Source organism: Diceros bicornis, chromosome 34 (assembly GCF_020826845.1).
Source record: "Diceros bicornis minor isolate mBicDic1 chromosome 34, mDicBic1.mat.cur, whole genome shotgun sequence".
Classification (NCBI taxonomy): domain Eukaryota; kingdom Metazoa; phylum Chordata; class Mammalia; order Perissodactyla; family Rhinocerotidae; genus Diceros; species Diceros bicornis.
Window position 1 is genome coordinate 22,066,863 of NC_080773.1, and position 16,343 is coordinate 22,083,205.

General features: G+C 53.9%; 1 protein-coding gene across 1 annotated transcript; it reads right to left on the reverse strand.

Annotated features, from left to right (window-relative positions):
* Window positions 1-236: 236 nt before the first annotated feature.
* Window positions 237-2,471, reverse strand: PNMA8B (PNMA family member 8B). Its single transcript, XM_058530995.1, has one exon. The coding sequence runs from the start codon at window positions 2,124-2,126 to the stop codon at window positions 237-239; it is 1,890 nt and encodes a 629-aa protein (XP_058386978.1). The 5' UTR covers window positions 2,127-2,471.
* Window positions 2,472-16,343: the final 13,872 nt, after the last annotated feature.

The following is a 16,343-nucleotide window of genomic DNA, read 5'->3' on the forward strand; positions in this document are numbered from 1 at the left end:
CCGTCGGGGGACCGACGCCGTCCCATCACCTGGGGCTGCCGCCTCCGGGGGCCCGTTTCTCTCTGCGTCTTCCATCAGGATCGCTCGTGCCACCTGCCAAGGAGGGGCTGGAAGGGGAAGGCGGGAGCAGCAGGGGGCGCCGCGGCGCACGGAGCACGGGTCGCGCGGATAAGCGGGAGACGCCTCCCCGGAGGGAGCGCCGAGGGGGCGCAGGGGCCTCGCTGTCCCCGGTTCCACTAGCGGCACCTGGGCGGCGGCCTCCTGCCTCCCCGAGCCTTCTTCCCGCGGGCCGCCTTGGAGCCGCTGGGCGGCTGCCCCCCGGCCTCGCCGGCCTTGGCGCGGGCCCCGGCGCCCGCACGCCCCTTCTTTTTCTTGTGTCCCGCTGCCTCGTCCTGGGCCTTCTTCTCGGGAGTGACGCCCCCTCCGCCGCGGCCCCGGCCTCCCCTTCGGGCTTTGCGGGCGCCCGACGGGGCGCGGGCGCCGGCCGCTCCCAGGGCCCTGGAGGCCGTGCGCGCTCGCTTGGCGCGGGGCTTCCTGGACGCCCGGTGCTCGCGCTCCGACTCCTCGCCCTCCGTGTCCTCCGACGCCTCCTCCTCGGAGCCTTCGTCCGAAGCCCCCTCCGCGTCCTCATCCGACTCCCTGCCCCCTCGGGCCGCCAGGAGCGCCAAGACCTCGCCCAGCTTGCCTTTGGCGCATTGGACCTTCCCGCCCTCCCAGGCATGTTCCTTGTCCTCCTCCATCACCTCGGCCGTGTCCTGGGCCGCCAGCAGCGCCACTAGCTCCAGGAGGCCCCCCTCAGCATCCTCGTCGTCGCCCTGGCCCGCGAGGGGGCCCCGCGGAGCCTTCCTCCCCTCGGGGCGGGTCTGGGGCTCAGCCAAGGTGGAAATGCATTCCAGAAGGTTCCCGTCGTCCTCGGCCTTCCGCAGGACCATGGCGTCCACCTGGCGGCCTGCCTCCTCCACCTGCACGCGGGGGCCCGAAGCGTCCTTGGCCATGTGGGACAAGACCTCGGGAAGGGCATCTCTTTTGTCCTTCTTGTCGCTCCAGCCCAGCGACCTGATCACAGAAGCGATTTTCAGCATCTCCTGGGCGGAGGGGTTCGAGGGGTCTGTATACGCCACAATAGCCACAAACTCGGGATTGTCCACCCCCTCTTCCTCTTGGTCCCCATTTTCCTGCGAATCACTTTCGGAAGCGTCGCTGCCCGTGGTCTCCTCGTCCGACGCGTCTCTCACAGCAAGAAGGGCCACTAAGTCGGGGACCCCGCTCCGGTCTTCTGCGAGGTCCAGGCTGATGGACTCGGCCTCACGGGGCCCTTTCTCCATCTCCTCCTTCTTGGCTTTGTCCGTCACCGTCACCAGGGCCAAGAACTCGCGGGGACCGTCTCCGTCGTCTGCCTCGCCCTGGAGGGCCCCCTTCTTCACCAGTTCCTTGGCGGCGGCCTGGAGGGTGGCGCACAGCGCGCTCTGCTCCTCATCCGCGCTCAGGTCCTCCCCGTCCACCTCCTCGACCACGATGCCCAGGCTCTCGTCCGAAGAGTCCTCGGACTCACGCCTCGCCCACGCAGACGGCCGCCCTCCTCGGCCCCTCTTCGTGCCCTTCTGGGTCACCCTGGTGCCTCTGGCTCTGTTTCTGCGACCCCCACGGCCCCTCCCAGCCCCGCTGGCTGCACCAGGAGGGGGCCCAGCCTTCCCGGCCGCCTGCTCTGACCCCTGGGCCTCGGTCTCCGAGGCGGGAGGGCTGGGCGTGCCCCCGGGGGCCCCGGCCCCTGCGGCCTGAGTGGGCCTTTCTTCCAGCAGCAAGCGCTTCATCCGCCGCAGGACTCTCGTGTCCTCGGCGCGGTCCTTGCACAGAACCCTCCAGACGCCGTCCTGGCCCGGGATCTCCCTGGGGATGGCGGCGTGATCAATGTCCTCCGCGAACTCCAGCAGGGCGGCCTCGGCCTCCCGGTTCCTCGCGGCCCTCGTGTTCCGCAGCCTGAACGCGCCCAGGGGCAGGAGGGCCGGCCGCAGCACGGCCTCGATGGCCGCCCGCTCCAGGCCCTCGGGGATGCCGGTGACCAGCAGGGCCCTGTGCTCGTCCACGTCCAGCCCCCGGCACCAGTCCCGCAAAAGGCTCCTGGCCATGGTGCCGCCCGCTGGCCGCCGATCGCGGGGCAGGAGGGGGCCCGAGGCGGACGTGGGCTGCAGCGCCCCGTGCAAATCCCCCCCTGGAACAGCGCCGCGGGGCTCAGAGTTCAGGCTCAGGTGGATGTGGCGAGGCCAGGGCGCGGGCTCCGTGCTCTCACTGCTCTGGCCGGCTGACGCAGCGGCCTTTCCCGGGGCCCCTCCCCAAGGCTGTCGCAGATCCCGCAGGGGGCTTACGTGTCAGGCCCGGGGATGCCGCCGGCCTGGCCGCTCCGCCCTCCGTCCCTGACAGAGGCTGAGGGACCCGCGCCCGGCCAGGTGCGGGGGGGCGGCGCCGTCTGCACCTGGGGCGACGGGGGAGGGGCGCGCTCGCCGGGCGCTCGCGGGTCTGGGCGCGCACCCTCTGCTCCAATCTCAGCCGTTCCTCTGCGCCCTGGCTGCTCCGGCCTGCGCCGGCCTGCGCCTGCGCGCAAGGGCTCGCCCCCCCCCCCGCCCCCAGCTGGGCCGGGTCTCCATGGCAACACTGCGGTCTGCAGCCGGGGTCTGCGTGGCTGGGGTCCCAGGAGCCGCTCTTAAAGGGCCCGACGAAAGGAACCTGTGGGGGTTGGCAGACCACCTTCAGTGATGAACCCGAAAAAGGCCATATGCAGAGGGCACAAGACAGCCCCCTGTCAGGGGATGGAGGCCTCCTTCGCGAGAGTACAGGCTTCAGCCGGGGTTATAATCCCCTGCACAGTGTAGAGGGGAATTCAGGATGTAGAGACCTAAACCAGCGGGCTCCGGCCTCACAGAGTGGGCCCGCACTCACTCTTGGGGTACAAGCCTCGCTCAGAGTTTACGGGTCGCCCTCAGCGGGAACAGGCATCAGTGGGTACACAGGCCTCGCCTGGGAGGTGCGGGCATCATTCAGGGCACACAGGCCTGATTTAAGGGGGTGCAGGCCTCATTCAGTGAGTCCTGGCCTCACTCTTGTGTGTGTTTCTGTATGGCAACGATGCACGTACCGTTAATCCTGCGTTTTTGTATGTGGTGTGTGCATGTGTGTGATCGTCGGTGAGATCAGACATGAATTCTGCAAGAAAGCGTTCCCCCTGCCTGTGTCGTGTGAATGCCGCAGCTACTCTGAACACACATCTCCTTCGCCAGCGTTGTTCCCCACTCTATGCAAATCAGGCGCCGTGGCCCAGCTGTTGGGTTTCTATCTCTGCCTTCCGCCGCTGTGACTGTGGGAAGGTTCCAGAGCTTCTCTGGTCTCGGTGTGCTCCTCTGTGAAATGGAGTTAAGCATTAACCCTACCTCGCAGAATCCTTATAGAGGACGATCCATGAAAGACTTGGAAGAGAGGCTGGCCCACGCGTGGTGCTCCATAAAAGGAGACTATGGGAATGATTTACTGAGAACTTATCATTATATAAGCATTTGTTAAATAAATAAATAAGGAACCAAAACACTTCAGTTTTTTTTCTTTTTTTATGTAGGAAGAGAGTTTATTGTAAAGTTACTATGGCAACTGGGCCTAGGGCAAACCAAACAGCTCACTCGGCCTCCTACCACCCCCCCCCAACAGAATATATAACAGGACACCCAAATGCAAGCCACAGGTATCATGTTAAATTTGCTAAGGGCCACCTTCAATGAATAAAAAACAGGTGAAATGAATTTTCAGGATAGATTTCATTTATCCCAAAATATACACAATATTATCATTTGCATGTGTCATCAATATAAAACAATTATTAATGAGATGTTGAATATTCTTTTTTCCTTAATAAGTCCCTTTGGAGCAGACATGTTTCAAGGGCTCCGCAGCCATAAGCGGCCATTGGGAATTTATTCTGAGGAATACATCAGGGATGTGTGTGCAAGAGTGTGTGTGTGTGTATGTGTGTCTGTACACTGACATGCTCAGCACAAGTGTATTTATTCCTGTGGTATTTATAATCCTGCAAGATTGGAAAACCCAACAAGGAAAAGAGAAACAGGAAGCTGGCACTTTTTACTTTTCTGGTGTGGATGATGATGGGTGAGGTGCTTGTGAAAATGAAGATTCATATACCACATAATTCACTCAGTTAAAGTGCACGATCAGGGGCTGGCCCGGTGGGATAGGGGTTAAGTTCATGAGCTCCACTTCTGCGGCCGCTGGTTGGCAGGTTTGGATCACGGGGGTGGACCTACACACTGCTCATCAAGCCATGCTGTGGTGGCGTCCCACATACAAAATAAAGGAAGATTGGCACAGATGTTAGCTCAGGGCCAATCTTCCTCACCAAGGGGAAAAAAAAAAGAAAAAAGTGTACGATTCAATGGCTGTAGTAGGTTCACAGAGCGTGCAACCATCACCAAAATCAATTTTAGAACGTTTTCATCAATCCAAAAAGAAACTCCACACCCCTTAGCCATCATCCTCCAACTCTCCCCCCAGCCTCCGGCAACCACTAATCTTTCTGTCTCTATGGATTTGCCTATTCTGGACATTTCATATAAATGGCATCATACAACATGTGGTGAGTTTGTGTCTGGCTTATTTCACTTAACATGATGTTTTCAAGGTTCATCCATGATGTAGCGTATGTCAGTGCTTCATTCCTTTTCATTGTCGTGTAATATTCCATCGTATAGCTATACCACCTTTGGTTTATCCATTCACCAGGTGATGGACGTTGGGGTTCTTTCCATATTTTTGCTATCATGAATAATGCTGCTCTGGACACTTGTGTACAAGTTTCTGTGTGGACCCATGCTTTCATTTCTCCTGGGAAATTCCTAGGAGTGGAATTGCTGGGTCATCGGGTAACTCTATGTTTAACCATTCAAGGAACAGAAGGGGCCCTTTTTACAATAGTCAGTTCGGAGCAGGAGCCTTTTTCTACTTTCCACAAAGGTGCTGTAAATGCTACCTGGCGGCCCTATTCTCTAACCCACAAGTCACTTTGCCTCTTCCTGCCTTGGTGTCCCCACCTTATCATGAGGCGTGGAGGACTCAAGAGGTGATGTGTGTGAGGTTTGGAACCTTGAGCGTTGTGGTACTAAGGTTTCATTCTCACCAGCGGACAGGATAGCGTGACAACAGGGCTGCAGACTACGGAGGGGACACCCCAGGAGAGCGCCTGGCACCTACAGGCACAGGGGCAGGTCCCGCTCCCTGAAGTATATTTCAGGAGCTCCTCCTGGGCACCGTTTGACCTCCTGGGGGCTGGTTTGCAAACATGATCTGGGCACCCCAGGTGCTCAGTGGGCCATCTGGGGATGCCCAACGTCTGGGACACCCAGGAACAGTCCTGAGCTGTGAATTGTCCCACATCCTCCCCTTGGATATCCCTCCAGGCCTTCACGTCTGTGAAGAATCAGTTTCCAATGATCCACGCCCAGAACCTAACTCCGTTTTACATACAAACACAGAGCGTCTTTTTAAACATGGTTTTAGTCACCACTGACCCTGCCAGCTTTTATTCTAGGGCCCCGGCCATACTTCCTGCGTAATTCCATCCAGCTTCTCCTCTTCCTACTTCAGTCCACATTTATTCACAAAAAGCAGGTGCAACGATCTGTCCTCTTCGTCCTGTTTTCTGGCCGCTCTGTCCCCCAGAGGAAGCCCCCATTCATTTCTCTCCTGGTGGGGTGGGTGTGGGAGCAGAGGGTGGGGACGTGGTCCCAGAAGCCGAGTAGAGGATTAGAGCCCCCCAGGAACTTCCAGAGGCAGGGCATGGCGTCCCAGAATCTGAGGGTCCCTGACGCATGGCACAAGCTCCAGGGCGGAGGATATGATAGGCCTTGAACTCTGAGCCCTGTGAGCAGATCAAATGGGCACCAGCCAGGCAGGGCAGTGGGAACCCCAAGATGTCCTGCCTAGCCCCTCCTTGGGTGTTCGGCCTGGAATCATGGGCCCCTGTTGGATGGAGATGTGACCCATCAGTGGCCTAACCGCTGCCTCCAAGGTTCCCATGGAAACAGCTGGAAGAAAAGGGTATATCAAATGTTTTGCAAAATTCCCCTCCCCCTCCCTGGGTTTGAGAAAAACAACTGAGCCTGTCTGTTAACTAGTAATAGCACTATTGGAGCAGGGGTTCCCAAAGTGTGGTCCAGGGACCCCTAGGAGTCCCCAAGGACATTTCAGGGGGTCTATGAGACCAAATCCATCTTCATAATAACACTAAAATATTATTTGCCTTTTTTACTCCCATTGTCTCACGAGTGTTCAATGGAAGTTTCCAGTTGCTATATGGTGTGCGATATGGCAACCGACTGAAGGCAGAACCAGGTACGAGGATGAGCCATCTTCTGCTGAGTCCGACACGAAAGAGATTTGCAGAAACATAAACCAATGCCACTCCTCTCGCAAATTCGTTTTTGTATTGGAAAACATCGGTTTTTAAAAAAAACGTTATTTGCGTGATCATGTCACCTATGTTTGTTATTGCTATGCTTAAAAGAGTTCATAAAGAAATATTCTTTTAATTTCTCCGTTGAAATTCCTAATATGGTAAATATCGACAGATAGAACTCACATAAACAAAAGCTCTTTGGGGGTCTTTGATCATTTTTAATAATTTAAGAGGTCCTGAGATCAAATAGTTGGAGAACCTCTGTGTTAGAGATGCAACACAATGTTCCCTGGGGCCTCCAAATAATGAAAGGATTTTGGGGGCTGGTGTTTTTCTCCAGCGGGTTATAATTGAATCGTGGGCGTGAAGTGGTCTCCTGGCTGTCCCCCCTCCGCTGTCTTTCTGCTCCCCTGTTTTCTGCCTCTCCAGCATCGTTGCCAGGGAAACCACATCAGCACATCCTCAACTCAAAATTCACTTAACTCCCTTGTGTCTGGATCGTGGTGCCCGTGCACACCTTATACCCAAGGAGCTGTCCACTCTGCCTGCCTCCACGTCTTTCAAACACCATTTGTTCCTCATCCCCTTTTCCTATTTCTTCCCCCGTCCTGGGCAACTCTTTGCACTTTGCATTTTTTCATGTCTGTCCTCTTATTTCCGTGAGTTCTTGCAAAATGTGCATTGCTATTTGGGAGCATCTAGGCTAAATTTGCATAATTTGTTTTATAGTAGCTTCCCTGTTTTGTTTCTCATTTTTTTAACACTCGGTGGTTACATGCCTCAAAGTGATCTCAGTTATATATCTTGTCTGTAATTCCACCTGCTGAGTGGGGCTGCAACAGAGGCATTCATCACATTTCACTTTTTACTGTCCACTCCTCCAAGGAGAGACTCCAATGACAGCTGTAAAACACAACTTCTTTGAGCCCTCTAGAGGTGGAGTCTGCATCCCCTTTTCTTGAATCTCAATCTGGGCCAGCTTGTGACGGCCTCAGCAAGTATGGCAGAAATGAGGCTATGGGTTTTCCAAGGCCACTTATGAAAGTCCTACTGGAATAATTGCTCTTGGGACCTTCTCTCCCAGGACATTCCTGCTTGAAACTTAGCCCCCACGCTGTGAGGAAGCCCAACTCACACGGAGAGACCACAAGGAGGCACTCAAGTCAATATCTCCAGCTAAGCCCAGTCTTCAAGTCATCCCAGACCAGGCACTGGACATATGAGTGATGAAGCTTCCAGATGATTCCAGACAGCCACTGGAGTCGCCCCAGCTAAGGCCCCATACACTGTGAAGCTGAAATAAGCTCCCTGTTGTGCCTTTTCATAATCGCTGACCCACAGAATCCATGAGCTTAATGAAATGTTGTTTTACGCCACTAAGTTTGGGATGCTTTGTTACACAGTGGAAGTAACCAGTACACGCCCATCTCCATCTCCTCCTCCCCCACACACCCCACAAAAGACGTGATGATCAACATCCTCACACATCCTATGATGCTGAAATCATCCTTGGCAAGTGTCCCAGGAGCAGAATTGCTGGGAGGGAGGGGCTGCATATTTCTAGCTCTCCCAAGTCCTGCAAGTCGCCGTCTGCACTGACTCCCTGTTTACAATCCCACTGCTAGTGCCCAAGGATTCCTGTGCCCCCAACTCCTCCTCCACCACTGGACACTATCCAGCATGCTAAGATTTGCCCGTCTAATGAGTGCAAAGTTGCTAGTTGTTCTTGGACTACAAATGAGTTTGCACATCTCTTTGTTAGTTTTTTGGGAATCCTCTTCTGTAAATTGCCTGTTAGTGGTTTTTGCCCATTTTTCCATTGTGATTGCTGCCTTTACCACTACAGTTGTGGACTTTTTAAAAAATTATTTTATTGAGGTCATATTGGCTTATAACATTGTGTACATTTCAGGTGTACATTATTATATATCAGCGTCCGTATAGACTGCATCCTGTTCCCCACCAATAGTCTAGTTTCCATCCATCACCACACATATGTGCCCCTTTACCCCTTTTGCCCTCCTCCTCACCCTCTACCCCTCTGGTAACCACCAATCTGTTCTCTTTATCTATGTTTGTTTGTTTATCTTCCCCATATGAGTGAAATTATACAATATTTGTCTTTCTCTATTTGGCTTATCTCGCTTAACATAATACCCTCAAGGGCCATCCATGTTGTTGCAAATGGGATGATTTTGCCTTTTTTATGGCTGAGTAGTATTCCATTGTGTATATATACCACATCTTCTTTATCCATTCATCAGTTGACGGGCACTTGGGTTGCTTCCATGTCTTGGCTATTGTGAATAATGCTGCAATGAAAATAGGGGTGAATTGCAGACTTTTTAAAAGGCTCATAATTCTTTCACAGTTGCAATTCCTAAAGGCAATTTAGCTCTTCTCGTGGCTCCAGTAATCAAGACTCTGGTAAATATGAATACTTTTTTATCATAAAGAGAGGCATATGGTGCTCAATAAATATTTTATTGAACAAATGAAGGAAAGAAGGAATAACACACACCATGCTGAGAGCTCCTTCTCTGCCAGACACTGGATATAAAACCCTTCAGTATATTCCTTTACTTAATCTTCACCCCAACCATGTAAAATCAGCACTGCTATTATGTCTATTTTCCAGATGAGAAATCTGAGGCTGTGTGTGTGGTGTGTGTGTGTGTATGTGTGGTGAGAATGCCTAAGTTCTACTCTCTTAGCAAGTTTCAAGCACACAACACAGCATGATTAACTATAGTCACCATTCGGTACATGAGATCCCAGAGCTTAGTCATCTGGTAACGGGAACCTTGCACCCTTTGACCTCAGCATCTCCCCACTTTTCCCAGCCTCAGCCCCTGGTAACCACCACTCTACTCTCTGTTTCTGATTTCGCTTTTTTTCCCCAAACCCCTGATTCTAACAGCTATGATAGGCAGACTTGCAGCAGCCCGGTCCCTCCTAACCACTCATTCATTCATTCATCCATTCTCCAGACAGAGAGAGCCAAAGCCTGTTGGGACACAGCTGGGATGAAGTCAGACCAGGGCCCAGCTGACAGTGCAGAGATCAGTTATTAACCCGCAAATAACTGTTTAATTGCCAGTGGTGAAAAGAGTAAAGAAATTACTCCACAGCCTTTCTGCAGGCTGTCCTGTGCCGATTAAAACCAGTGAGCAGGCCCCAGTGAACGGCCTGACAAAGGGCCGCGTTCTATTATTGAGGGGGAAGAAAGCAAGCTACAGGGCGAAGGATGTAATGCGGTTCCATTCGCATCAAAACGGATGGCGAAGTATTTATTTCAACCTCAGTCAAGCCTCATCACGTTCCACCTTAGAAAATGTTTAAAAATGTTTAACCTCCTATGAACAAAAGAAAGTGAAAAGCTTATTTCAACTCTTATAAAGAAAAATGATGGATGTCAACTTAAAACACGGTGAGGGGGACAGGTTTTTTTGAAACACTTTTAAGGGATATGAAAGCAGAGAAGGAGGAGGAGGAAAGAGAGAGGAAGAAGGGGGAGACTGAAAAGTCACGTGTTAAGTGGTTAGTTTTGGGGGTCAAAGAACACACACTGGAGTTAAAGGAGGACTCTGGGGGCCCTCAGTGGAGAAGCCTGGGAATAGGGGGTAAGCCCTGGGGGGAGGCCCAGGGAAAGGACGGGGAGGCTGGGGCTAAAGCCCTGAGCAGGGGATCATGGGCATGTCCCCACTTGACGTCTTTACACACCATTCTGCTCCCTCAATTTGTCCTATAACAGTTCACCTTCGAGAGGATTCCACATCAGGACATTTAGACCTGTCTCAATTTTTTTCACAGCTGCTTCAAACTCCACGGATTGGCTCTTAACTTGTTTAACCAAATCCCTACAGATGGAGGTGGACAGGCCTGGGGTGACTTAAGCCAGGCCCCCAGCGAGAGGGGCCAGGCCACCCTGGGATTCTCATTAGTGCTCCCCAAAGCCCTACAAGGCAGAACCTATTATTATCGCTGCCACTTTATAGATGAGAAACCGAGTCAGAGAGAGCCTAATTAACTTGCCCAAGGTCACACAGACAGGATTGGCAGAGCTGGAATTGAAACCAAGGCAGACTTGATCCAATCAATGCCCAGGCTCTTAAGCCTGGCCATTGCCTTTTAAAATGATGGTGCCTGGAGCCGGCCCCATGGCGCAAGCGGTTAAGTGCGCACGCTCCGCTGCGGCAGCCCGGGGTTCGCCGGTTCGGATCCCGGGTGCACACGGACTCACTGCTTGTCAGGCCATGCTGTGGCGGCCTCCCATATAAAGTGGAGGAAGATAGGCACGGATGTTAGCCCAGGGCCAGTCTTCCTCGGCAAAAAAAAAAAAAAAAAAGAGGAGGATTGGCAGATGTTAGCACGGGGCTGATCTCCTCACAAAAAAAATAAACAAATAAAATAAAATGATGGTGCCTGCATGAATTAATGAATGACACCAATGTACATGTGTATTTGCAAAGCTTAGAAAAAAGTACAGAAGGATACACTCCAAACTGTCACCATTGTGTTTCCCATGTAGGGACAGGGAAGCAGACCTAGATGAAGAGAATATGGAATTTTTTCTCATTTGTCCTTATTGCTTGACTTGTTCCAACAACTATACATTATTTAGTAATATTTTTAATTAATAATTTTTTATTTAAAAAAAAAAAAGTAGAAGCAAGCATTCAATAACTAAGTTGTGACATGCACCAAGGAAGAGACATATGAGGTTCTGTGGGAGGGGTGATGGCTCTGAACGGGCCGCAGGCAAGAGGCTCATAAGGAGCAGCGTCAAGTTCCCGAGGGGTGAGAGCCCTGTCATGGGAGGAAGCAGCTCGAGACCCAGGTCTCCAGAGGCCAGATGTGGCCTGTTTTAGGACAAGGAAGGAGGAGGCCTTGCCTGTCCCCTTCAAAGACCAAGGAATCCCAAGGGACCACATAAAAATGTCTTCAGTTTTTTAAATCATTCCCATAACCCGACCTCGGGATACTGGCCTGAGAAGGAAGGAAATAATTAAGAGACAGCTGAAGCCAAGAAAATCCTGTCCTTGGAAACAAGACTCTGGTTTGGGTTCAAGATCAGCTGCATGAGTGAAAGGAACACGAGACAAAAGAGTACATCCTTATGATTCCATTTACGTGAAGTTCTAAAACAGACAAAACTGTATGGTGGAAAAGACCAGAGCAGCGCTTGCCTCGGGGGTGGGGATTGGCTGGAAAGGAACATGAGGGAACTTTCTAGGATGATGGAATGTTCTGTACCAAGCCACATTATTCTTTATGCATTTCAAGGAACATTGCAGACACCTGCCCACTTCCCTCCAAAAGCTTCAACCTGCACATCATTAATTAGGGTTTAATATTTGTTTAGTTTTAGCTGCTTTTGATGCGAAATTTACATACAAAAGTACACACATCTCCAGCACAAATCTGGAGATTTTTGATAAATACATATCCTTTGTTGACTTGAAAAGCCTCAAAATGAGTTTATTCTGGAAAAGCAAAAAGAATTAAAGTTCAGGATGTGCACGCTATGGCAAACCATAGGCAAACCTGGAAAAGAAAGGAGGGAAGCTGCCTCTGTAGAGAAAATGGAGGAGTAAGGAGGGGCTTTTCTAAAGGAAACACCTTTGGGGAAAAGTAACAGTATAGGGCAGCAACAGCTTCTCATTGGCTGAGCCATGTCATTTCTCATTGGCTGAGCCGTGTCATTTCTCATTGGCTGAGCTGTTGCCTGGTGGTGAGAGAAATCTTCCTTAGTCATAAAGTAGTTTTATTTCCGGTGGGAGATGCAAGCATCTGTCCTTCCTGGTTAGTGTAATTGACGGTGTGTGATGGGGGTGAGAGCTCCCCCTACAGGCCTTCCCGACTGCGGTTTAGTCAAGGCTTTTATCTCCACCATTCCTTCACTTCAATGGCTGGCAGTCACATGGGATGATTCCAATGGCTGGGGACTGTCTGACATCCCTTTCTTCAAACAGCCCGGCCACGTGGCTGGCTTGGGCTTCCTCCCATCATGGCAGTATCATGGGAGTCAGACTTCTTGTGGGAACTTGTCAGTTCAATGGGAACTGGCTTCTAAAAGCAAGGAAGTGGAAGCTGCCTTGTCTCTTAACGGGTACACCTGGAACTTGCACAAGGTCTTTTGTGCTGAATTCTGTGGGTCAAGCCAAGTCATAAGGCCATCCCAGATTCAAGCAGAGGGAAAGAAGACCACCTCTTGATGGGAGAAATACTAGGCGCACAGAGGGAGGGGAAGAATCCGTAGTGGCAGTTTTGGAGACAATTCGCGCAATGCGCCCTCTGGCGGCGGCTGGCAGAGAAGAGACCTGGAGTCTGAGTTTGACCCACTCCAGAGTGGACACAACCATCTCTGCCCTCCGACCCCAGCGTGAGTATCCGCCGAGGGTTCAGATGTGGAGTGGACCCTTTGGGGACCTGGAGACGGCAGCAAGAATGTTCATTATTTTTAAGGCAAGGAGAATTTAAATGGTGCCTGTAGGGGCCAGTCCCCAAAATTCAGCCCGTGGATGCCTCTGGGGTTGTGGTTTCAGACTCAGCAGGATTTTCAAGGCGGTCGCCTCAGAGAACTGGGGTTTTGACTCCAAATCAGCATTTATCTGGACCGGCCCAGCTGCCCCATCAAAAGAGAAAAACGACAGAATGCAGACCTGGAGGGGACAGAGGCTGCCTGGCTGTCCCAGGAGGGGGACAGGGGGGACATTTCCAGTCCCCTAGGGTCGAGGGGGGAGGGGTTGACAAGAGATGCAGACACGGTGCGGTAGGGAGAGGGGTATTTGGAGTGGGGCTGCCTGGGCTCACTTCCACCCCCTCACCCCACCCCTGCGCTGCCCCTTACGACCTTGGGCTGGTTCCCTACCTCCCGGTGTCTCCATTTACGCACCTGAAAATGGGGGTCGTGTTCTCTTAGCGTCATCGGGAAGATGCACGAGGCTGTGACGTGCTGGTGCTTAGAGTGGGCCCGGCCCCTAGCGAGCCCCCCACGGTACTCAACAAGTCTTATTGAGGTTATTAATCGGCGGCCGTCACTTACAGACCACCGCCCACCTGACTGTGACTGCGGTGAGGGGAGGTTGTGCAGAGACCACCGCGAGCCCCAGAATGGTGCACTGTCCCCATCCCGGCGCCTCAGGCCCCCCGTGATCTGCCCCAGCTCACCCTGGCCGCTCCCCTGGCCCTCGGTCCTCTGCGTCTGGCTTTCCTCCTGCCTGGAGGTTGGGGGGATGGCAAGGAAGGGGTCCAATCACAGACTCTGGAGTCACACGGACGTGATTTGAGTCACGCTAAACCGCCCTGGTTCAGATTCCCACGCTCTGTGACCCTGAGCAAATCACCTACCCTCTCTGGGTCTCAGTTTCCCCATCTGCACAATGTGCACAATAAGAGCACCTAAACTTGCGTTAAAACCATCAGAGCCCATGTAGTAAGAGATGTATAAATAATAGTTGCTGTCGCTCTTGCTGTTAGTGTTGTATCCCAGCTCCCCACTTCCGAGCTGAATCAAGCTGGGCCGGTTGTTTCGCCCCGCGCACCCGCGCGCTCAGGATGCGCTGTCGCAGGTGCGTCTTTAACCAGCCGTCCTGGAGCGCCCCCTGGTGGGGACCGCGGGCGCCGCAGCTTGTGCGGGCTGACCCCCCTCCACGGTCACGGGGCGCCGGGAGCCCCTACTCTTCCCTCCCCGCCCTAATAGGACCTGGAGCATCCCTGAGTGGGAGAGGGAGTTGAGGGAGCGTCCCGAGCCGGACACCGCGGCCTCGGGCTCCGGGATCAGATCTGTTTCGCCTCCGGGACTGAGGGAGCTGGGGATGGAGGTTCAAGATGTGGCATGAGGTTCGTGTCAGCCCGTGTCACAATCACACTAAGTCACACACACCCGGACACACACACAGACTACACAGAAACCAACACACTCACACACATTTCCACACACATATTCTCCCACATACATCAACACACGCTTGCTCACACTCACACACTGACACACACCCGGAGACTCGCCCCACCCACACCCACACAGACACAGTCACCCTCACACGCAGACCCTCACAAAGCACACACACTACACCCCCCTCAGCCCCACAGAGAAACACCCTCATCCACATCTACAGGGATGTGAACAAAACCACCGCCACCATGGGGAGACCCCAGACACGCGACCAGGGAGCCAGCGTCTCCCACCCCTCGCCCACTCTCACCCCCTTGTGGGACCCAGGAGGTCATTTCTGCCCATGCAGGGACAGAGCCCGCCCCAAGTGGCCTGCGAGGTTCTCCTTCAAGCCCACCAGAGCCCACCCGAACCCGCCCTGGGGGCATGGAGCTTGGACCCCCGGTGCTGAAGGGGCACCACCACCCACAGGAGCTCTGCATGGGGACACCGGGGCTGGGGGCCTGGGCCAGGCCCGGAGATGTGTGAGGGGGAGCCCCCATCAGACTACCAGACTGGGGACACCCTCCGGGGGTGGGAGGGAGACTCCTCCCTCAAACTAGGAGGTGCTCCCTGGGGCCTCCCTCCTGCTCCCCCCACGCCTGCCCCACCCCACCCCAGCCCGCCCCCATCCAGCCTCCTCCCTGGGCCCAGCCCCACTCTCGCCCTTCCCCTTCATCCTCCACAAGACATCACACACTTGACCCCGCCTCTCCCCTACTCTACACCTGTCTGGGGCTCCCCAGCACTCTCGGGAAAAAGCACCCGCTGCTCACCGTAGCCTGGGAGGCCTGCACACTGTGGGCTGCCCTCCTCCCGGGCGTCTTTGCACTCCAAAGCGCCTGGCTCCCCTGTTAAGTTCTACTTGGGAGGGATTCCTGTGTCCACCACCACCCCCCCCAGCCCCCACTCGGGGCTATGAACCCAGGAAGGCAGGGCCCTGGCTGTCCTGGTCATCCCTGGGTCCCCAGCTAGGCGGGAGCAGGTCCTGGGAAGATGAGTGTGGAAGGAAGAAAGGAAAGAAGGGAAGGAGGGAGGGAGGGACCAGGGGAGGGAGGGAGGGAAGAAGTAAGGAATGATCTCTAAAATAACTAAACCTCTGGTTCCATCTTTCTTCCCTGAACTATGTCTCCATGTGCCCACCAGAGGGCGCTCTGACCCAGCACATCTCTAATGGAGCCCTCAGCCTGCTCTACATACAAAAAATTATGGTCATAAGGAGGATGATTAACATCCAAAACCGCTACTTAAAGCCCGGCTGCGCCCCAGGACCTGTGCTAACCCCTCCACGTGCCTAATTCAACACAGCGACTCTGAGAGTATCTTATACAAGAGGAAAGTGAGGCTCAGAGAGGTTGTTTAACTTTCCCAGTGTCACACAGTGCCTAAACTGCAAAGAAGCTTCCAGCTCTGGCCTGGGTGACCCCACAGCCTTCTACTCCTTGGTCAGATCCCTGGTGTGACCCACCCACAAGTTCCCGTGGGCCTGGCCCTGCCACTTCCCCCACTCGCCCACACCCCACTACCCTCAGCACTTCAGATATGCGGTCTTCCATGCAGCCTCTGGGGCCTTTGCACACCAACCACCTGGAAAGCGCTTCTTCCCTTTCCCTACCCCACAGATGGTCACCTCCTCTCTTCAGACTCAGATGGATGCCACCTCCTTCGGGAAGCCCGCTCTGATCCAGAATCAGCTCCAGCTCTCCCGACCCCCCTCCCCTGAGGCCTTTCCCCCATAGCGCTCCCTTCCCCACGTGATCAGGAGGCTTTGAGCTCCAGGAGGCGGGGCCTGCCTCAGGCATCGCTGTGCCCCCAGCAACCCACATAGGCCAGGCCAGAACCAACGCTAGAGAAACATGGAGTGAATGAATGAAGACTCCTCGGGCTGAGCAAGCCAGCGCCCAAATGGGTGAATTCTCCTCCCCCAGCTGGGGATCCAGAGATTCTCTCCAG

Bases quoted from the DNA above. Each gene is read 5' to 3' on its own strand.
- PNMA8B (XM_058530995.1), bottom strand. From the start codon at position 2,126: ATGGCCAGGAGCCTTTTGCGGGACTGGTGCCGGGGGCTGGACGTGGAC.